The sequence below is a fragment of the Ambystoma mexicanum genome, chromosome 12, assembly GCF_040938575.1.
Source record: "Ambystoma mexicanum isolate Mex_15411 chromosome 12, UKY_AmexF1_1, whole genome shotgun sequence".
Taxonomy (NCBI): Eukaryota; Metazoa; Chordata; class Amphibia; order Caudata; family Ambystomatidae; genus Ambystoma; species Ambystoma mexicanum.
Window position 1 is genome coordinate 556,462,612 of NC_090936.1, and position 23,771 is coordinate 556,486,382.

The following is a 23,771-nucleotide window of genomic DNA, read 5'->3' on the forward strand; positions in this document are numbered from 1 at the left end:
GCCCGGTGGTCTCTGTGGCAGTGCTGGAAGCTGAGTTGTCAGAGAAACCAGCAGCCTAAACTGAGCGGGCCTTTCTAGGCCTTGTCCAACATGGTGCCCGGACTTACAGGATGCCTCTTGGAGAGACATTTTCTACATCTCGATGCACCTCTTAGCTCTGTATATTCTGTCGGTTGAAGTTTTCACTACATATTATCCCCACCAAAAATATTGCCGTATATATGGTCGTCTGGGATGGCCATAGGTGATATTTTTGGGGGGGATCGATTTTGGGGTTTCTGGGAGCAGGGGTTGCAGGGGTGTCCCCCGATCCTTTAAAAATAATGTGGGGATTGCGGGGGTGTCCCCCACAGGTTCCATGCCTTAATATTGCTGCAAAAATATGGCAATATTTTTGTATGCCGATATTTTTGTGGGGCTATTAACACATGGAACCCAGTTGAAAAAGACGCTCTGTTTCCCTGTACCCTGTGAGTAGTTCAAAATGGGTAGTTTGAGATACCATTTTATAAACAGAGCACATGTGGTTTGTTTTCAGGATGAGTCTTTGGCAGGAATGTTCTAGAGCATTTAAAGGAAAGGTGTTAGTTAAGGCAGAGTTAGAAGATCAATAAGACTGAGTTGTGGGAGATGTAGAACATTACAATGAAAGAAGATTATAATAGCATTTAGTTTAGGGAGAGGTAGAAAGTTGAAATAGCAGAGGTAATCTTTTTGTGACTACTGCTACTACTAGTCAGTGATAATATTGCATGATACCTGGTCCGTGCATGGAAACATGTTATGTGTTGCAGCCTTTTCAATTAAAAATTTAAAATAAAATACATTGTACCCCAATCTTATAATGTTGTATCAGTGCCTATATTGAGAATATGTTGAATATTGTTTTTTAACAAACGTAACCATTCAAATTAAAATGGGCGCACTGATAAATCCCATATGCAGGTGTTGAGGAGTAGTAATAACATAAAAAGCCTATTTCAAGCGAGGGTAAACGTCTCTTCTCTGCAACCATTTTGCAGCGATGCACAGTCCTATGCCTTGTGGTCATGTGGTAGAAACGGTTGTTCTTTTTTTAAGTAGTTTACATTGCTACTTGTCTCTCTTGGATGTTTAGTGCCTTTGAATGGAAGGTTCAAAAGTCCATCTATCTGTTAAACAACCTGCTTAGCTGCTGTCAAGTGTCTTCTACTGGACCAGTTAACATTGTGGTGTTCTTCACAAGGGTTGTGGCCATTGTGCTGAGCTCCTGCTGCTCTTCGGCTTTCATGTGTTGTTTTTGTTTGCTTAATTTGTTCCTTCACATTCATATGGGCATCAAGGTTTACACAGAAAAGTTATTCATACTTCATGTCCTCCTGTCATCTTCTTTTGACCCAGTATAAGAGAATGGATTGAGTCCTGCTGTACTTGTTGGGGATCACTCATTTGATCTTTCGTCTTGTTGACTTGGGACCTATCTCCATCATGAGCCCCGCCAGCGCTTCCTCACACAAGCCTTATTCATGACTTTGCAGACAAGTTGTCTAGTCCCCCTCCAAGGCTTTGCACATGGTTGCAAAGACAGGCTGATGTTATTGCTGCAGCAGCTTTGCTGCCTTGTCTAGTTCTGCACTTAATAATCATGTGTTTCCTGTCTTGGGATCTATGTCCTGCACACGGACCTTCGCTGTGTCTGCTTTTTCCATTTCTGCATTGTCCTGTCCGTGACACATTTGCTCTTGAGGGTGATAATAGCATTGCCCAATGCAGGAAAGACGGTGTTGAGGAACAGGGTTGAGTTGGCAATGCACAGATTTCTTATTGAATCTGTTTATTTTATTAGGGAAATGTAGGCTTCTATCAGAAATACTGCTCTGGGAAAAACAACGCTAATTGGAGCAATGCTGGCGTGCACCTGAAGGTGTGGAGGAATAGGGGACATGAAATGGGGGACGGGTCATTAACAGGTCAGACAATTATAGTATATACGACAGAGCCCTAATAGTAGGAATACATATAGCAGTAGGGCATATTATACATGACGCCCCATTGAGAAAACACCAAAATTGTGTGATACGCAGATACAAAATTGTGGAAATCATCTTTGTCAACTATCTGAAAAAGTTTAAAAGTTTGACTAGACCAATAAAGAAAAACAGATATAAAGAGCAAAGCACAAACACCCAGTGAATACATGACTTTCTCAAGAACAGTGAGGCAATGGCACCATTCCCAGCCGCACTCCTCCACGAATGCACCAGGAAATGAAATGCCCCTTCACAAAACCCCAAAATCAAAACCACTCCTGGTTATTTTTATTTTATTTATTTTATTGAGCATTTGTAAGGCGCTTTATACAACAGAATTGTGTTTCAAAGCTCCAGGTTCTGTGCTCCTGAAAATATTAAAAGTGTATAGATCTGTTTCATCACAGCATACTTTCATTCATCAAGCTGAACAAAATGTTTCTTACCACATCCAATTCTTTATACTTTGAAAAAAGACAGTGTATTGTACACTATTCATCAATTAAAATACAACAGTGAACACTTATTTGCCCCGCGAGTTTTAAAGGCGCAGTGATCTTTTATTCAAAGTAGAAGTAGAGACAGCCAGTTTGTATTTACGCACAAAAGCTTACAATTAGTGCACATAATCCATGTATACCGCTGATTTAGTTTTTTTTCTTTATATTGCCAATAGCACTTCAACACTGATTTTCGCTAGCTTAAAGACTAGACCACAGATGCAGCTACAAAACAAAAAAGCACACTGCTCAAGCAGAAAGCAAAACACAATTTAGCATGAGAAACTTGCTGCTCAGCACACTCCTACACATGGAGGGGGTAGCGGGTTGCGACAAGCGTCAGGAGCGGGACGGCTACACAAATTATCCCATGCCAATAGACAAGGGAAGTGAATGCACCAACAAAAAAGGGGCCAGTTACAGACTGCATTGCCTGAAATGCCCTGTTGAAGGTCATGATCGCAGACCAAAAGTACACGCACACAGTACAACCCATACGACATGCCGCAGCTATGAGTGCAACAACAAAGTGCAGGAGTGCCTCATCAACAATCATTATGCTGGAATCCGACACAAATGAAAGGTAGACAACAAAACAAAACATGAATCCATGCCTAGACAATACAGCCATGGACCCACTGGTGCCCCGGCATGCACTAACGCTATGCCTCCTTCTCTGGAAGATCTTCCCATGCCATACAACCCATGCCTAACACACATCTGGACACCAAACACACTTCTCATTGATGTAAAAATAAACTTGAATCTGCAAACTGCTGTCTAGGCAACAACAGAGCCTGGGACCTTCAGCTAGGTTGGGTACTCTGCACACAACAATGGTTCCATCCTTTCACATCCAATAACACCATGAGCAAAGGGCATGCCACCTGGGCCCCATACATATATGTCCACAAACATCACATCTACATCTTTACTGAGGAAGCCAACCCCACATTCAGCAGGGACTACCTGGCTGGACCCTGGAGTTCACAGGTACACTGGCACACAACAAATTGATGCGCCATACTGGCCAAGCCACCATAGGAAAACTACAGCGCCACACACCCAGCAATACACACACACACACACAGTGCCAACAGATGCCAATCTGCACAGGAGAAAGTACCCCCATGTGCACTCACACTTGACCACAAATTAGCTCTTACTGCAAACTCAATGCACACCCTACAGACCTGCCGTCTTGAACCTGGACCATCCCCACCTACATGCGCATTTCAACTGGTTTACTCTCCATTTACTACCAAGAACATACCATTAACCAGATAATCACTCTTGGCAAATGCACCCTCATTGCCTGGTTGGATCACCATGCTATTGCATTCAAGATCCATCACTGACGTGCTATTTTCAAATCCAAGTTCGTTTAACGCAATGAAATCCTGACAAAGGATCTTATCAGTGATTTCTTGGAACCCCCCCCCCCTGCAATAAACCCTGCCAACCACCTTCTATTGTATGCATCCACTCCTGTATCTCTAATGACCCTGATCACCTCCTTCCACTCAAGCCCATTAGAATGAAAAACAACTTGCAGCTAAATGCTTCAAATCTGTGCTTGGTTAATTCTAAGTACTGCGCTAGCACGCAACTCTTCACAAATTTAATAAGTCAATATTCCAATAGAATGTTCAGTATCTTGCTGAACTACTTAAGCCCCATTCCTACAAAAAAAGCTGTGCGAGGATATGCAATTTATTTCGAAAGCCAAGCTATTATCTATCAGGAAAAATAAAATAAGCTTTAACCCTCCCCATAATGCTAACTTGCCCATTCCTTTCTATCACCATCTCTAGAAGGCATCTAGCCCCCTCAGCATCGTGCCCATCTCCATCAATCTAACTGAAACTCTTTGTCAAATGCAACTGCTCTGCATCTCCATTTTACCCCTGAACAGCGCAATGTTTGAAACCCTGTGTTATGCAATATCTCACCACTGCCTGGTCCTTGGGAATCAACACTTCCCCTCTTATATTGTCCCTTCATGCTTGAAAGAGATTGTTGTTGTGTCACAGATTTCCCCCTTTCTCACCTGAGTTCGATCCTTGCAGGAATTCTTGGAAGGAGCCTTCTTGCGTACGGATCGGGTTTTGTACAAGCCCGTGCAAGCCTCTTCTGGTTCCAGCATGCGTTCAGCGTTCAGTGTCCAGGGGTACTCGGAGTCTCCGGGAAGTCCAGGAAACGAGGGAGGTGTACTCAGAGGCGGTACACGAGATCTGGGAATCAAGGCAGAGTAAGGAACGAGGAAGGGAAGAGGGGGAAATCGAGGTTCCGGGAACCAGGAAACGAAAGATTAGTTACAGCGAACTATGGAGCACACGTCTAGCCACTGCAAGCGGTAGCGTTTAGACGTGCAGGGCCGCAGGGGCGTGGTCTCTTTGTAGAATGAGCTATGTCTGACGTGGAGGCTGGTGGAGAGCGTACCACGTTAGACGGCCATTTTGGAAGTACCAAGGAGTGCAAGCCCCGTTGTGACGGAGACCAGGAAGTCCAAAAGGGATGCGTTCTATGGATCATGACAGCATGCCTCCTCCGAAAACCTGTCCCACCAGTTTTGCCCGGTGTATGAGATGATATCATCTGAGCAATCGAGGGGTAGTCAGATTTGGAAATGGTTCCCAAGTTCTTTCACTAGAAGGATATCCTTTACACTAAACCAGGTATTGAAGTTGACCCCGTTTATACCTGGAGTCGCATATTCTGGATACTTAATATTCCAGATGGTCGTCCACAACCACGGGGTTGGGTCTGAAGGACTTCCGGGAGGACTGGACGTAAGGTTTTAATAAAGAAGAGTGAAAAACTGGATGAATCTTCTTCCAGGAGTCAGGCAATTTGAGCCGGAATGTCACTGGGTTTATGATTTCCTTTATGGAAAAAGGACCATAGTACCGGGGAGCCAGTTTGTTTGGTTGTAAATGTCGAGGCAGTAGTTTCGAGGACAGCCAGACCTTATCACCGACTGCATAAGAAGGTCCTGGTCTTGTTTTGGAGTCTGTATAATGCTTGGTGTGAGTTTGGGCCTTTTCTAAGTGTTCATTAGCTTCCTTATGTACATTGATGAGAGTTTCAATCCAGGAGTTGACTGTTGGTACTGGTGTGGGATGTGGGAGAATGGAAGGTAGAACTGAATGGTGGAATCCTTGGCTGCAAAAAAAAGGGCTGGTCTTGACTGCCGAGTGATCAGAATTGTTATAGGCGAATTTAGCCACAGGTATTAAGAGTGACCAGTCGTCCTATACCTTGGTGGCGAAACAACAAAGGTATTGCTCCAGGGTCTGGTTCACACGTTCGGTAGCTCCGTTAGTCTGTGGATGATAACCTGAAGAGAGGGCATGTTGGATTCCTAGATTACGGCATAAGTGTTTCCAGAATTGAGAGATGTATTGAGGTCCTCTGTCTGATATGATTTCGACTTCATGGACTCCCTTCATGGAAGGGAGTCCATGAAGTCGAAATATGTGTTCCAGGAAGATGCCAGCGAGTTCTGAGGAAGATGGCAATTTGTACAATGGTGTAAAATGAGCCATATGGGTGAATAAATCAATGGTGACCATGATATTCGTGTAACCTCTGGATGGTGGCAATTCCACAATAAAGTCCCTAGCGATGAATTCCCAGGGCCTAGAGGGTAGTGTAGGTTGAAGTAGGATACCTGCCGGTTTCTCGTTATCATGCTTGTTTTGATTGCAGACTGCACAGGCTTGAATGTACGGTTGAACGTCAATTTTCATTTTAGGCCACCAAAATTGTCTTTGTATGAGACAGAGGGTGTTGGTGACGCCACAATGTCCGGAGTGAAGGGTATCATGACAGAGGTTAATAATCTGTTGTTGTAGTCTCTGTGTGGGAATGACCAGGCCATTATCCTTAAACAGGTACCCGTCTCTTGTTCTAAGATTCCACCGATTCTTCCCCGTAAATTCCTTTAAGATCTCAGAGGACTGGGTTTGCATCCGAATGTCTTCCAGGAGACTGATTGCTTGGGCTCCAAAAATTGTGTGGGGAAACATCTTTGGGAAGGACCGATCTTCAAGAGTTTCGAAAGTCAGGAAGTCGGGATAAGGCATCAGCAATTATGTTCTGTGATCCAGGGACATGATGGGTGTGGAACTGGTACTGGGCAAAGAAGAAGGCCCAAAGGGCTTGACGACGATTCCTACATTCCAAAGATTGTAGAACTTGAAGATTTCGATGGTCCGTACGGACCGGAACAGGGTGTTTAGCTCCCAGAAGTAGATGACGCCATTCTGTGAAGGCTTGACGGATGGCTAACAGCTCCTTTTCCAAGACGGAATAATGAGTCTCGCTGGGAGTCAGGGTTTGTGAAAGGTAAGCAATGGGATGTTCTAATTTGTCCTCGAATTCCTGCTTTAGCACTGCTCCTATGGCATAGTTAGAGGCATCTGTCTCCACTAGAAATGGTCAATTAATATCAGGTTGAACTAGGATGGGGGCTTGAGTAAACTATGCTTTTAATCGTTGGAATGCCTTATCTTGAGCTGATGTCCAGAGAAAGGGAGTATCTTTCTTCAACAATGCAATGATCAGTTGAACTATCTCAGAAAAGGACGGTATGAATGTCCAGTAAAAGTTGGCAAGCGCCAGGAAGGATTGAATCTGTTTCACGGTAGTGGGAACAGTCCAAGATAGTATGGCTTTTACCTTTGAGTGGTCCATTCCAATTCCTTCTGGACTAAGGACAAATCCTAGCTAGTGAACAGTAGAGACATGAAAAAGGCATTTCTCGGGTTTAGCTAGGAGTTTATGTTCACGTAGCCGTTGTAAGACTGCCTTAACATGTTCTTCATGCTTTATATGGTCCTTGGAGTAAATCAAGATATCGTCCAGGTAAACTATGGCGAAGAGGAACAGCATGTCAGAAAACACCTGATCCATGAAACGTTGGAAGACCGCTGGGGCATTAGCGAGTCCGAAGGGCATGACCAGGTATTCAAAGTGACCAAAGGGTGTTCTAAAGGCTGTTTTCCATTCGTCTCCTTCCCTGATACGGATTAGATGGTAGGCACCCCTGAGATCCAATTTCATGAATACTAAAGCTCCTCTCACTGCTTCCAGGATATCTGAGATTAAGGGCAATGGGTAGCGGTCCTTGAGGGTGCATTGATTTAATCCACGATAATCAAGACAAGGCCTAAGCTCTTTAGTGTCTTTCTTGGGAACAAAAAACAACGAAGCTCCAGCTGGAGATTTGGATGGTTTTATGGTGCCATTTTCAAGGTTAGTATCCAAGTATTCTCAGAGGGCCCTTTTTTCTGGTTCGGATAAAATGAACATCCTTCCAAAGGGAATCACTGCTGAAGGTTCTGTATCAATAGCGCAGTCTCCAGGTCTGTGAGGGGGTAGGGCCTGGACTACAGCCGTTGAAAACACGTCAGCGTATTCCTGATAGGCCTTAGGAACCTGTATGATATTTGAAACCATTAATGGGCCTTGCTGGTCTGTTGGCGTGCCTTCGGAAGATGTCAAGGAGGAATCCAGGAATGGACAGTGAGACATGCAATTCTCAGAACCAAGAAACAAGGATCCTGCTGCCCAGTTGATATATGGGTTGTGCTTCCGTAACCAGGGCATACCCAGTACCATTGGGTAATGAGCTGACTTTATGATGTCAAATTTGATCACCTCTTGATGATGGTTTATCGAGAGTTGGATCTCTTTGGTCTGTAAGGTTATGGGTCCTGAAGAAAGAGGTCTTCCGTCGATCGCCTCCACAGGTTGCATGATGCCTCGAGTTTCATATGCAATGTGGTGGCTAAAGACCCAATCTTGATCTATGAATATCCCCATGGCCCCACAATCCACCAATGCCAAAATGGGGTAGGTCTCATTCTTGGATGGCGATAGAAAGGCCTGTAGAATCACTAGGTTGTTCGGTCCAGGAGAGTTCAAGGATGGAATAGATGTGGAGCAAACATCTCTCTCCCGAGGTCTTGCTCCATCTAGGATCGGGAGCTGGCGTTTCCTGAATGCCGTGGAGGGGCTAGAGGACACTCTCTAACTAGATGTTTATCCGAGGCACAATACATACATAACCCGGTGTGGATCCTTTGCATCCTTTTTTGCAGGGATATGGGTCCACGGAAAGCCCCTAATTACATGGGTTCTGGATCGTTAACAGAGGCAGGAGTAGGGTCAGACTTCGAGGAGGTCTCAATGGAAACCTTCTGGAAGGGCATCTTGGTTTTCTTCTTCTCTGCCTTCCTTTCCTGGATACATAAGTCTATCTGCATAGCGAGATCCATAATGGCCTGGAATGAACTTGGGCGAGCCACTCTGGCTAGTTCATCTTTGATGTCTTCATTTAGCCCCCTTCGGAAAAGAGTAAAGCATGCTTCTGAGGACCAATCTGCTTCTTTAGCCAATTGTTTAAATTGTGTTACATACGTAAGCATGTCCTGGGAACCTTGCTGGAAATCAAGTAGATGTTCCTGGGCGCTAAAGACATGTTCTGGGCGGTCAAACATGGTCTTAAGGGCCTGTATAAATCCGTCGTAATCATCCAGGAGGGCATCTCCAGAATTGACTAAAGGTGTGGCCCAGGTTAGTGCATTTCCGGAGAGGTGCGAAATTATAAAGCCCACCTACGCCCTGGGGGTAGAAAAGTAGTAGGGCTTAAAGATAAAGTGGACTAAACAGGAGTCAAGGAATCCACAAAGGGTTTTTGCAGACCCATCGTATTTATCTACAATGCCGCCCAGTAGTACACTTTCCTTTGTAGTAGAATCACGGGACAAAACTAATTGTTTTAATGTGGCATTTTCCGCTTTCAGATTCTGCACCTCGATCGTTAATTCTTGCATGCGACGCATGAGATCCTGAGCGGCCACCTCGATGTACGGTTCAACTTCGGTCGTTTGGCGTCTCAATCTGTCACGGATTTCCCCCTTTCTCACCTGAGTTCGATCCTTGCAGGAATTCTTGGAAGGAGCATTCTTGCGTATGGATCGGGTTTTGTACAAGCCCGCACAAGCCTCTTCTGGTTCCAGCGTGCGTTCAGCGTTCAGCGTCCAGGGGTACTCGGAGTCTCTGGGAACTCCAGGAAACGAGGGAGGAGTACTCGGAGGTGGTACACGAGATCCGGGAATCAAGGCAGAGTAAGGAGGGAGGAAGGGAAGAGGGGGAAATCGAGGGTCCGGGAACCAGGAAACAAGAGATTAGTTACAACGAACTACGGAGCACACGTCTAGCCACTGAATGCGGTAGCGTTGAGATGCGCGGGGCTGCAGGGGCGTGGTCTCTTTGTAGAATGAGCTACATCTGACGTGGAGGCTGATGGAGAGCGTACCACGTTAGACGGCCATGTTGGAAGTACCAAGGAGTGCAAGCCCTGTTGTGACAGAGACCAGGAAGTCCAAAAGGGACGCGTTCTTTGGATCATGACATGTTGTCCCCTAGGAGTTTATGTTCACGTAGCCGTTGTAAGACTGCCTTAACATGTTCTTCATCCTTTATATGGTCCTTGGAGTAAATCAAGATATCGTCCAGGTAAACTATGGCGAAGAGGAACAGCATGTCAGAAAACACCTGATCCATGAAACGTTGGAAGACCGCTGGGGCATTAGCGAGTCCGAAGGGCATGACCAGGTATTCAAAGTGACCAAAGGGTGTTCTAAAGGCTGTTTTCCATTCGTCTCCTTCCCTGATACGGATTAGATGGTAGGCACCCCTGAGATCCAATTTCATGAATACTAAAGCTCCTCTCACTGCTTCCAGGATATCTGAGATTAAGGGCAATGGGTAGCGGTCCTTGAGGGTGCATTGATTTAATCCACGATAATCAAGACAAGGCCTAAGCTCTTTAGTGTCTTTCTTGGGAACAAAAAACAACGAAGCTCCAGCTGGAGATTTGGATGGTTTTATGGTGCCATTTTCAAGGTTAGTATCCAAGTATTCTCAGAGGGCCCTTTTTTCTGGTTCGGATAAAATGAACATCCTTCCAAAGGGAATCACTGCTGAAGGTTCTGTATCAATAGCGCAGTCTCCAGGTCTGTGAGGGGGTAGGGCCTGGACTACAGCCGTTGAAAACATGTCAGCGTATTCCTGATAGGCCTTAGGAACCTGTATGATATTTGAAACCATTAATGGGCCTTGCTGGTCTGTTGGCGTGCCTTCAGAAGATGTCAAGGAGGAATCCAGGAATGGACAGTGAGACATGCAATTCTCAGAACCAAGAAACAAGGATCCTGCTGCCCAGTTGATATATGGGTTGTGCTTCCGTAACCAGGGCATACCCAGTACCATTGGGTAATGAGCTGACTTTATGATGTCAAATTTGATCACCTCTTGATGATGGTTTATCGAGAGTTGGATCTCTTTGGTCTGTAAGGTTATGGGTCCTGAAGAAAGAGGTCTTCCGTCGATCGCCTCCACAGGTTGCATGATGCCTCGAGTTTCATATGCAATGTGGTGGCTAAAGACCCAATCTTGATCTATGAATATCCCCATGGCCCCACAATCCACCAATGCCAAAATGGGGTAGGTCTCATTCTTGGATGGCGATAGAAAGGCCTGTAGAATCACTAGGTTGTTCGGTCCAGGAGAGTTCAAGGATGGAATAGATGTGGAGCAAACATCTCTCTCCCGAGGTCTTGCTCCATCTAGGATCGGGAGCTGGCGTTTCCTGAATGCCGTGGAGGGGCTAGAGGACACTCTCTAACTAGATGTTTATCCGAGGCACAATACATACATAACCCGGTGTGGATCCTTTGCATCCTTTTTTGCAGGGATATGGGTCCACGGAAAGCCCCTAATTGCATGGGTTCTGGATCGTTAACAGAGGCAGGAGTAGGGTCAGACTTCGAGGAGGTCTCAATGGAAACCTTCTGGAAGGGCATCTTGGTTTTCTTCTTCTCTGCCTTCCTTTCCTGGATACATAAGTCTATCTGCATAGCGAGATCCATAATGGCCTGGAATGAACTTGGGCGAGCCACTCTGGCTAGTTCATCTTTGATGTCTTCATTTAGCCCCCTTCGGAAAAGAGTAAAGCATGCTTCTGAGGACCAATCTGCTTCTTTAGCCAATTGTTTAAATTGTGTTACATACGTAAGCATGTCCTGGGAACCTTGCTGGAAATCAAGTAGATGTTCCTGGGCGCTAAAGACATGTTCTGGGCGGTCAAACATGGTCTTAAGGGCCTGTATAAATCCGTCGTAATCATCCAGGAGGGCATCTCCAGAATTGACTAAAGGTGTGGCCCAGGTTAGTGCATTTCCGGAGAGGTGCGAAATTATAAAGCCCACCTACGCCCTGGGGGTAGAAAAGTAGTAGGGCTTAAAGATAAAGTGGACTAAACAGGAGTCAAGGAATCCACAAAGGGTTTTTGCAGACCCATCGTATTTATCTACAATGCCGCCCAGTAGTACACTTTCCTTTGTAGTAGAATCACGGGACAAAACTAATTGTTTTAATGTGGCATTTTCCGCTTTCAGATTCTGCACCTCGATCGTTAATTCTTGCATGCGACGCATGAGATCCTGAGCGGCCACCTCGATGTACGGTTCAACTTCGGTCGTTTGCCGTCTCAATCTGTCACGGATTTCCCCCTTTCTCACCTGAGTTCGATCCTTGCAGGAATTCTTGGAAGGAGCATTCTTGCGTATGGATCGGGTTTTGTACAAGCCCGCACAAGCCTCTTCTGGTTCCAGCGTGCGTTCAGCGTTCAGCGTCCAGGGGTACTCGGAGTCTCTGGGAACTCCAGGAAACGAGGGAGGAGTACTCGGAGGTGGTACACGAGATCCGGGAATCAAGGCAGAGTAAGGAGGGAGGAAGGGAAGAGGGGGAAATCGAGGGTCCGGGAACCAGGAAACAAGAGATTAGTTACAACGAACTACGGAGCACACATCTAGCCACTGCATGCGGTAGCGTTGAGATGCGCGGGGCTGCAGGGGCGTGGTCTCTTTGTAGAATGAGCTACATCTGACGTGGAGGCTGATGGAGAGCGTACCACGTTAGACGGCCATGTTGGAAGTACCAAGGAGTGCAAGCCCTGTTGTGACAGAGACCAGGAAGTCCAAAAGGGACGCGTTCTTTGGATCATGACATGTTGTCCCCTAATGAATAGGCCAAGAAACGATCGCACTAACCTGAATGACTACAAACTCATTGCAAACCTTACCCTTCCTTGCTAAGCTGCTTAAGTGTGGTGCTTGCAACTTTCAGACCCACAATAAACACTACGAACCTCCAGAATGCTGCTAACATCAGTCTTGACAACACATTGATATCTCACCAGCCTTCAACATCATCAATTACAGATCAGACCACATCCAATCTTTAGCTGGCCTCGGGGACACAGTCCCACTCGGGCTTCCCTTTTTCTTCTCCCCCCCAGCCCTCATTGCCTGCAGCATTCCCCGGGGCTACGCCCTATCTCCATCCTCATTCTGCATCTCTTATCCAGACAGCTTTAGCACATCCTATGGGTACAGAACACAACAGCCAGACCCCTTCACCATAAACGTAGAGAATGTATGTACCCTATATTAACTTGCCTCAAATTTCTCCCTATCACAAAAATAATCCACTTCAAGGATGCCTATACTATAAATAATGTGCTGGCTGTTCTGGGCCCAGACTTCATTATCCCAACATTCGCCATCCATAGCTCCTTTCAGTCATTTGCATTTTTCTGATCCTTACATAATAGACGTCCCCAAAAAAAAAAAAATAATAATAAAGCCAGAAGGGCCTTCCCCTATCTGACTACAAAATGATGAAGTTGTCATCCGTTTCACTTGGCTACCAACCCAAAGTTCTCAGGGTCAGGAAAGTGCTCAAAACCTAGTGTTACTGAAACTAATCTCCTTCCCTTGGGCCTTCCTCTTTTGTTGATCCTCGCACCTTTGCACTCGCACTCTAAGACCACCTACTGCATGTAGCAAGTAACAAGCATAAAAAATAAATACATGATTTAAATAAAATGTATACTATACAGCCCATAGTTAAGATTGACAATACAGTTGAAAAACACTTATTTATCGAAACCACTATGCATAGTGTGAGCCACTGAATGTGTCATCCTTACCCAGTGCGCACATGACTGTCAATTGGCCAATTACATTTTCAATGAAAAATAAATACATAAGTGTATAATTCCATGAAGGTCCCTCAAATGAATGTAAGGTTTTTTTTCGTATTCCTTGCAGACATAATTATCTTTTCTAGTGTTGTAAGTGGAGACATATCCTCCAGCCCTTTCCAAACTCACTGAGCTCTGGATGTCTTGCACCAAGGCTATTCCTTTACTTACTGAGAGAACCTTTTATCTGGAGTCTCATTTATGATATGATAGCTGTTGTTCCAGACATGTTATTGATCAAAATGGATGTTGTTTCCTTATTGAACAAGCAACCAGACACCAAATGAATACTTTCAAGAAACTCATCCCAAAATGTGGATACATATTTTCAATCTAAAAACCAATACACCATGCACTATTGGCAGTAAGCCATCTCCAGCGTAACTCTATGAAGCAATCACAATTATTCGTTTACTTTTTATATAGTATCCTGTACACCTGAAAAAACATTTTGATTGCATTTAGATGAGTTTGTGGGTCTAAGTTTATTTTTTAAATATGTTCAAGGATACATTTCCATTTCTCCTAAAACAATACCAATTCCAAACTATCTCTCCAGTCAACTATGTTATTTGAGAGATGCAACTACAGATACTGTGGTAAGCTAGACATGTGTTGTACATTCAAGTTTTTTGGATTAACATTGATGTTGCATTCCAAGATACAGTACATAAAAGCTGAGAGGCTACACAGGGAGAAGCATCTGATTAAGTTGCCCATCACCCCATCAAGCTAAGGGCAGCTCTACATCCAGTTGTGATTCCCACACACCTTTCCAACATGGTAACGGGATAAGGATTACCTTCCCACAGCACTCCACTGACATCATCATCTCCCCCAATTAGCCTCACTACATAGCTCCCAAAAAGCAATTCCACTGCTAGATAACAATCACATCCAACTAATTTCTCTGTCTCCCAACAGTAATATATTCTGGGGTGTAGACAGACACATATATAATTTACAGTGGCACACTGTCCCAGGAAAATGTGTTATTCCTAATAATGAGGTGACCTGTCGAATTCTCTGATTCTCGCATAAACAACTCCAAGCCATCATTCCACTTAACACGGACTTGCCCAACACCAAAGCACCATGACATAACCTGTATGTTCTTTCTGAAATTCCCCTGAATGCACACAACGCAGAATTTCAATCAATGAATTCACCCCTCTCCCCGAATTGACAGACCATTTCGGGGATACTCCGCCACATTTGAATGTTCACAACCTGTATCTACACATAGAGATGCAAGAAGCTCTTGGCTGTATTCTGATTTTTCAGAATCACTTTGCCAGAGAAGGGACTATGCATCAGGATTGCAGAACAGGGAGAGATGGAACCATTGCTCTACTTTACAGGAACTGCTTCCTAGTTATAGAAGAATAGGTGGATATGGAAACATTGCTCTACTTTACAGGAACTGCTTCCTAGTTATAGAAGAACAGGTGGATATGGAAACATTGCTCTACTTTACAGGAACTGCTTCCTAGTTATAGAAGAACAGGGGGATATGGAGACATTGCTCAAATCTACTGAAATACATCAAAAGCTCTAGTCGAACAGGGTAAAGATGGAACCATTCCTCTAATGTGCTGGCATTGTCCAATCGCTATAGTCAACAGAGAAGATGCAAGCCACAGCACTAGTTAACTGGATTTTTTCAGTAGATGAGGTAGAACAGGGAATATATGTGAATATTGCTATATTCTATTAAAATTGTTCAACAGATATTCCATCATAGTACAGCGGTGTCACTATAACTATATTCTACTTGATTTGTTGAAATATCTACACTGATGTGACAATTATATTCTCCTTCAATTGTTTGACAGTTTGATATTGCTCAATTCTAGTGACATTTCTCATAGCTATGCTAGCATGTGTTACTTTACAGGGATTTATACCGCTGGCATGGTGCTCTCATGGGTCTGAAAGAGATGGGTGGCTGTGTTAGAGAAAAAGCCAACATCCTTTGCTGTTGTGTTGATGCATGCAGACCAGAAGTCCTCTGATCTCTGCTTTCAAGTCTGTTTCTAGATTTGTTGTGTTCATCACATAGACACTCTTGTGTCCAAAGCCTAGCTATGTGTGCTGGGAGTGCTAGGATTCGTTGGATGGGACTGTGATCTGTAAGTTGGTTGCATAGGTGCAGTATTCACTTGTTTGATGTCCATTGGGAGTATTATTCAATTGCCATGAGCAAATGGCTTACTCAGTATGCAAGCCGCGTGGTTGAGCACAGACGTTGTGAATGGTTTCAGAGTGGGATTAAAACATCACACTATTCAAGAGGGATGTTCCAATCGCTCTCTATGGACAGGGAGAATATCCAATCATGTCTGATCTTTAGGCATTACCTTCCATGTGTACAAAAGGGACCAAGTGATGAAATGATGTTTCCATTGCACACACATGTCTTACATTGATGATGGGTGCCTTGCAATATGCACAGCGTGGTGAGAACAACTCTTCGTGGTCCATCTGGCAATATGGCAACCCATTCCTCTCGCAGAAGGGCAGGGTTCCAATCTCCTGGTGACAATGGGTGCAGGTGAAATGTTCAGGGTGCCAGGTCTGATCCAAGGCAGTTATCATCTGCAAGGAAGACAGTGAAGAAAAAAAGCATATTTATTTAAAAAAAACAGAAGGTCTTTCAAAAATTGATTATGTGTCAGAGAAGGTTTTTGGAATAATGGTTCTCTTCTTAAAGTTCCTAGTGGGAGGATTATATGGTCGAGCTGGGATGCTACGGCTCAGCATGTTCCCTACAACATGATTCAAAATTAAGCAAAGACAACTAACTATAATGGATTGAACTGATGAAGACTGACATTTGGTATGGGGAGATAGATGAAGAAGAGTGGAAATAGAAGACACAGAGCAAGAGAAAGAAAGGTGAAAAGAAGGTGGCATGTCAGGGGTGTATTTGGAAACGTGTGTTCACTAGCATATTCTGGGTGCAAAGCATAGTTTATACTTTAGAGATGTGACATTGAATGCAGTTTTAACTGGTAGAATAGCGCGTTATGAGCTGAGCTTGAGAGCCAAGGTTCTTTTCACACTTGTCTCAAACTGAAAGAAGATAAAAGTGGAAAACCAAAAGGCAGAACGTGAGGAAGGGAAGGGAAGGAAATATAGAAAATAGAGTGTCATGGAGAGAGAGAGGGGCGTAGAAAGAAGTTGTGCAGATGCAGAGGAATACTGGAAGAGGCTTAGTACAATACACACTACCCAGACTCCAACTGGACCAGGACTTCGATGCATATAAGTAGAGATTAAAAAAGATTCTTCATACGGACAGCCGGGTTCACTGTTTGGTAACTTGGCCCAGAAAGCGGCTCAATCAGTGAAAGCATCAGTTTCAAAGAGTACTGTCTATAATGTGAAGAAATTGACAACATATGAAACGAGCAAAACACGCATTGATCTTTTTGGATACGCATTGCCCATAGTACATAAATGAACTGGTTAAGCAGATACACTGGGTGTTTTGCACCTTTATTCACATATCTATTATGTTCCAAGGAAGGTCCAGTATCAACTGATAAGCTTTTGCGATATGTGTTACTATTAAATAGTACGAAGAAGAGTCATTGGGCCTCATTACCCGGCAGGAGGTAACCATGGCGCTATTAGCTGGAGGAGAAGCTGGAGCCTCCTGCTCTTGCACGCTTGAATCTGGGCACAGTGAGGCAGTTGCTGTAGACTGATCAGGTGTGTCTTGTCAAATGAGCTTTTTTCGAGTCTTTGTGAAAGGTATGCCGGTTGTGTGATGGAGAGAGTTTTGAATTTAATGTGTTCACGAATCAGGAGCCAGTGCACCTTTCTTCTAGCAGCTGAGATGTGCTTGTGTTTGGAAAGACTGAAGGGAGCAAGAGGGGCATTATTTTGGATAACTTGCAGTTTGTTGATGTTCCAATCCGAGGTGCCTGCGAGCAGAGCAATGCAATAGTCTAATTTGATCCCTATGATAGCGTGTGCAATGGTCAAACGGTTGTTGATAGAGATAAATGGCCTGCTGGCATTTATAAGTTTCATACTGCGGGAAGTGGCCGATGCAATAGTGCTTACTTGTCGTAACTTGTCTAGGTTGACATCAAGGTAAATTCCCAGTGTTTTCACTACCGGAGAGACAGGGATTGTGATTCTGTCTATCACAAAGGAGCAGGAAGGCTGGATCAAGTGTTTTAAGTAGGGCTTAGGTGCCGACAAGTAGGATTTCAGTTTTTTTGTCATTCAGGCAGACAGATGAGAGGCCATCCAAACCTGGATGATCCCGTAGATGGCATTAGGTGAAGAGATGTCCTGTAAGTAGTCACCTGTGAGGGGGAGGAGGATTTGTGTGTCATCTGCATAGTTTGTGTATGTGATTCTGAGGGCATCTAAATGAACAAAGAGAGGTCTCTAGTAAATGTTGAACAGTGTAGGGGAGATGTAGGGCCTTTTGGGACATTGCAGGCAACTGGAGTGAGGGGGCTGTGGATTCACTAGCGAAAACTTGAGTGGTTCTAGGGGGCTGCGGATTCACCAGCGAAAACGTGAGTGGTTCTATCAACAAGGAAGGAGACAATCGATTTAGTTTCCTAGGGGGAGAAGTTGGTCGCAGGACTTAGATGGTAGCAAAGGGTTGGTGGTCGACAAGGTTGAATGCAATGGAGAGGTCTAGTTGAAGTAGGAGGGCTTGTTTGTCTGAGCATCTGATGTCATCAAGTTGAATTTTAGGTCCAATAAGGCTGATTCAGTACCGTGCCCGGGGCGGAATTCCAACTGGTGGATACTAAGGATGAGATTATTTTCCAATTAGTCTTGGCTCTGGGGGTAGGCTGCTCGATCGACAGTTTTTAGGAAGAATGGGTAGTTGGTGGGATGGTAGGGTCGAGTGAGGGTTTCTTGAGTAGGGGTAAAATCCAGCCTTCCTTAGATCTGGGGGGACTGAGCAGGATGCAAAGGAGGTGTTGATGATGGTGGTGATGAGGGGGTGAGGGCCTCTGTGCAATCCTTGATTAGTGGGGCAGGGCAGGCATCACCTTTGCAACGTGATGATTTGAGTCCTTTATTGAGGTGGGCTACTTCCAATTCAGATAAGGTGTGGAAGTTGAAGGAGGGAAGGAAGGCGGTGTGGAGGGTTGTTGGAGGCTAACAGTTTGTTGGTGTTTGTTGCAGATAGTGCCTTGTTTTTGGTAGATTTTCTTTCCTGTAGTCAGGTAATTTTGCCCATAAGGGTATTTTACCGCACCAGTCATCATCTTTGATGAAGTTGGAGGGTGGGGTAGTTGGAAACTCGAGTTTGCACAGAAATACGAAGAGCTTGCGCGTCTCTGATTTTGCATTAGCAATTCTGGCATAGGCGGTGTGTATGGCCTGCTTGTACTCTTTAGCAATGGTAGTGAAGTGTAATGTGTTGACGTCAGAGCAGATCTTTCATGTTCTGCCTCTGCGGCTAATTTTCTGGATCAAATGGCTTTGAGTTCAGGGGTGAACCACAACTTTTTGTGTGCAGATGGTTTAGCCTTATGTTGTTTCAGAGGGGCAAGTATGTTTACGGCTTGAGAGATAATGTTGTTAAAGGGGTCGACACGCATGGCGGGGTTGGTCGAGGGATATGAAGCTGACCGAGGGTCTGCGAGCAGTGGGAGAAGATGATCTTTCATGAGATTGCAGAAGCATTGAGATGAAGCAGAGGGCAGAGTGATAGAGGTGTTTGTGGAGTGTTTTGTAGTGAGGAAGGAGAAATAAGATGATGTGATGGCCTGGCCATGGGTAGGGTGTGTTGGAGAGGATCGAGTTGTCACAATTAAGGTCTGTGAGCCAATTGATCATGCTTCATAAGATGTTAGTAGGTGCTGATCTGCGTTGAGAGAAGCTAAGAGCACTTAATGCATTGGTTAGGGAGATTGTGCCCTTATCCCCAGTGTCATTAAATCCTAGGTTGAAATCGCCAAGAAATAAAAGTCTAGTGTGGGATTTGGCGTCATTTGTATGCTCCTAAAAGAGCGTTCTTTTCTGTAAAGCATGCTGGAGCCATCACTAGCATTATTTGCTCCCTTCACCATCCTCATATGGCTATTTCAAAAGAGTACTATAGGAGTTTTCCAGGCTGTGCCCCTTAGAAGTATAACCTAACTCTACATAGTCATTATATGTTTTAATAATGTTCTTTGCTCAGTAAGACAAGAGTGTGTTTCTTATTATGACTAAAATACACTCCAAATTTTCATTACAAGTTAACATTGTAAAAAATGTTTAAAAAGAGCAAGTTTACAATGGATGTATAAAAAAATATTAAATAATATCTTCCCTTTTTAATAGCTGCTTTTACAAAATAAAAGCCCCATTACCCAAGATGTATGCTTTTTCCTCTGGTTGCACAGCTGTCAGAAACAGCTGCGGTGTATAGTCAGAGGTGACTCCGAATTTCAGCAGTGACTCCCAATTTCAACGGTGACTCCAAATTTTAGCTAGGGCTCCACAATTCAACAAGGATAAAAGATTGATCCCAGTAGTGAGCAAGAGTGTGAGACTCACGTGTGAGACTCAGGCTGAATATAGTATATGTCAGTATTCTGGTTGCGCTAAATACATGCCAGCTAAAAACGAATTTGAATTTGATACTGCACAACATGGATTTTACTCCATATCACAGTCATGGGCTGAATTGTTGTGGACCATAAGACTAACATGTACTCATTTACCTTATCCAACTTACTTATAATTATACCCTACTAGTTGCAGGATGTTGCTCTTGTCCTCATGTCAGCAAGTTTTGCTTCAGTTTGCTCTGGCATCTCATTTGCCCTGGTGGATGTTGCTGTTGTCCTCTGGTCGGCAAGTTGTGCTGCTGTTTGTTGTTGTGTTTCAGAAGCTCTTGCTATTGATTTTCTCTTTGCATCCGATAGAGCTTTTCATTTTTTGCGCGGTATGTTTCAGTCACTTAATGGCTTCAGCACATTTGAGAAAATGTCCAAGAAAGATTGATTGATTGTGCTCTCTTCTCGTGAATGAACTTAAGTAAACTGTAACCTAGCCATTTCCCATATTTGGAGTGGCGTTATACTTTTTTTTTAATTCCCTGAATACAGTAGTAATGCATTTTAAAGGAATAACCACCATATTGAATATTTTGCTTGAGAGACTTTTCCAAATATTGCCTCCTTCTAATACCTACTGTAGTGAATCGGGGTGAACATCAGTAGATGAGGGTGTCTACAGAGTACATTTTTTGCATCCAAACATAGACTACAATCTTTCCCCAGACAAATGAGGAATCCATGCAAAATTTGGTAGCAGTGGGTTCAAAGGTGTGGATTTGTATAGCCGGACAAACATACACACAGACATACACATTTACTTTGCATATAAGATTTTTGAATCCAAACATAGACTACGATCTTTCCCCAGACAAAATAGGAATCCATGCAAAACTTGGTAGAAGTGGGTTCAATGGTGTGGCTCTGTACACTTCAGGATTGACAAGGAGAGAAGGGGCCCCAAGGGTCAGGTATGCCCCATAAATTGGCCCAATCAAGGTCATGTAAGGGAGGCCAAGGATTCATACCTGAAGCCCCTTAACAGGCCTTAGGTTTATAAAAGGTGGGACCTTAAACAGTGCAGTGAGAAGCAGTTGGGAGAGCAGAAGGGAGGCTGCATGGCTGCGTCCAGCAGGGGATCCCTTATCAGTCCCAAGCCAGATTTTGAAAGTAAAGTAGAGCAAGCTATGAATCCTGAAGGAATCTGAGAATCCAAGGAGCAGGGAGCTGCAGAGGAAGAGGCCTGGAGGATCTGGAGGAGAGTGGCTTGCCGAGACGCTGGCCTGGTGTTCGGAAGGGGCTGCAGCGTGGCTATTGAGCCGTATATCCAGAGAGCTGGGGTGAGGCAACCTGTGCTCTGCTGGTGGTGTGTAGAACAGTGCTTGTTCCCTTGGGATGTTTTCCAGTCCCAAGAGTGTCAGAGGGGCAGGTGGTGAGACCCTGACCTTGACCCCAGATGCCCGGAGAGACCACTCACCAGCGCAACGCTATATGGTGAGTTCCAAGTCAGTAAGTGGTAGAAACTCAGGAGCATGCGGCTAGCTGGAGCGGAAAGGGAGAAAGACAGATTTTGAAAGGTGGCATAAAGTGGTAAGCAACAGAGAAAGCGGAAAGTGAATGGAAAGCAAGAGAAAGGTGTTGAGAGAGCGGAAAGAAAGCAAAAGGCTTGAAGGTGAATAAGAAGGGTGCTATTGACCCAAAAGTTAAGGAAAGGTGCAAGTGAGCACCGAGGAGCAAAATAAGTGTTCAAGAGGCCAGATAAGGAAAAGGACAGGTGCAAAGGTATATGAAAGTAAAGAAGTAAATGTGCAAGAGACACAGTGAAGAGAAAAATATTTGAAGAAGGTTCCCAGGGACACGACAAGTTGAAAGAGGAGAAAGCCAAAACAGGTGCCAGTGTGCACAGCAATGTGGAAGATAACAAAGGGGTGCAGGAAGCACCTGAAGATGAAAGGATAGAGGAAAAGCAAGTACGGGAAATACACAGAACGGCCAAAGATCAAAGTGGTCATGCTTAGGAGGAGCAAAGAACCGAGCATTTTCAAAAGTTTCTGATTTTACCCCATGAGATGTTTGTGTGTGAAAAGAACTGTAAATAAGTAAAAGGTATATCCTGACAAGTTGAACTTTGTGTTTGGGACTGAAGGGGCCTAAGCATTGGGAGGGGAACCCTGAGAGGCCTAAGAGGAGTTACATTATCAAACTGAACTTGTGTTTGGAACTGAAGGGGCATAAGCTTGGATTAGGGGACCCTAAGAGGCCTCACAAAGGCAAATACTTATTTGAGGAAACAAGGAGGCATACGCTTGGGGAAGGGAACCTGGAGGAGCCTGAGAGAAACTGTGATATATTTTTGTTGTGTCGGAAACTTGGAAAGATTGAATCATGGGGAAGGGAATCTCCAGGAAGTAAATACATTGGGAGTTGTTTGAAAAGAGTGCAAGTACTTTGTGGAGAAGAGTTAACAAAAAACCTCTATTTGATTGTGCTGAACTTTGATAATTCTTAGCAAACCACACCTGGTGAGAAGACCACCTGAAACCATCGTTGATATAAATTTCTTTTTGAAGCACTATTTTTCTTTAAATAAACTTCCTACCACATTTTATCAGAGAGGGAGGGCAAGCATAGGTTTAGACACAGACAGATTTTGATTTTGGACTTTCAGACTTTGACAGCCCTTAGAAACATAAGTGGAGGGAATCATCCCTTTAGAGTTAGGGCCAATTAGGTACTACACCAACCCCAGCATTATAGTAAATAAAGGTTTTTAAACTATAATACTTGAGTCTGTGTCTCTCTTGATACCATGCCTGTCTCACAGGGGTCAAAATTATCTATCATGCAATGCGCTAAAAATAATGAAGTCCATCAAGACTTTGATCAGACTATTCAAAAAGAATTCAGGTATATCCATAGAAGAACACATTGAGAGTGTGACTGAGATTTTTCAGATGCTTGGAATCCATTTTTTCACCTCATCATGGACTCCGCTTCTGCTAGCTTCATTCGAGTTTTAAATGAGCAAGGGACTTTATCATGGGAGGACTTTGAAAGAGAGATTAGGAAACAATTTTCTCCATATCCCTCCATCCAAGATGCAAAGTAGGCTGCATATAGCAAGACAGCCCAGGCAAATGAATCGCCACATCAGTTCTTGCTAAATTTAAAAAGGGCATTCTCACATATTGACGTGGCAGGTAACATTCGTGCAACAGAATGAGAGACCATGTACAGACTGCACCGGGACATAGTTCCACAACTGACCCATGAATTTAATAGGGATAACACCTTAGAATGGATTATTGAGCAAGCCACTAAAATATATCAAATAATTTCTCATGCGAAGGGAGAGGTTAAAAATAAGGAACCAAGACCCCAAAGAGCTAAGGAATCTACCGCTGCAATACTAGAGGTAAAATATGGGAGCTGCCATTGGAGACAGCTCAAATTCAAATAAAAAATGACACACCACAAAATCAGAGGGGCATGGACATGCAAGGGAAGACAGCACCACCCCAAAAACCTGTGTTCCAATCCATAGATCACAGCAACAGAAGCTCATGCATCGGTCCTAGGTATCTTGGCAATTCACCCATACCAGGCTTTGGGG

At 44.2% G+C, this 23,771-nt stretch overlaps 1 protein-coding gene across 1 annotated transcript in view; it reads right to left on the minus strand.

Annotated features, from left to right (window-relative positions):
- The window catches only part of LPXN (leupaxin), a 526,193-nt gene that overhangs the window by 125,025 nt on the left and 377,397 nt on the right, over nt 1-23,771 (minus strand). Inside the window, exon 6 of the mRNA XM_069628853.1 lies at nt 16,053-16,226. Coding sequence (XP_069484954.1) covers nt 16,053-16,226 — 174 coding nt within the window. The remainder of the gene's footprint in view (nt 1-16,052; nt 16,227-23,771) is intronic.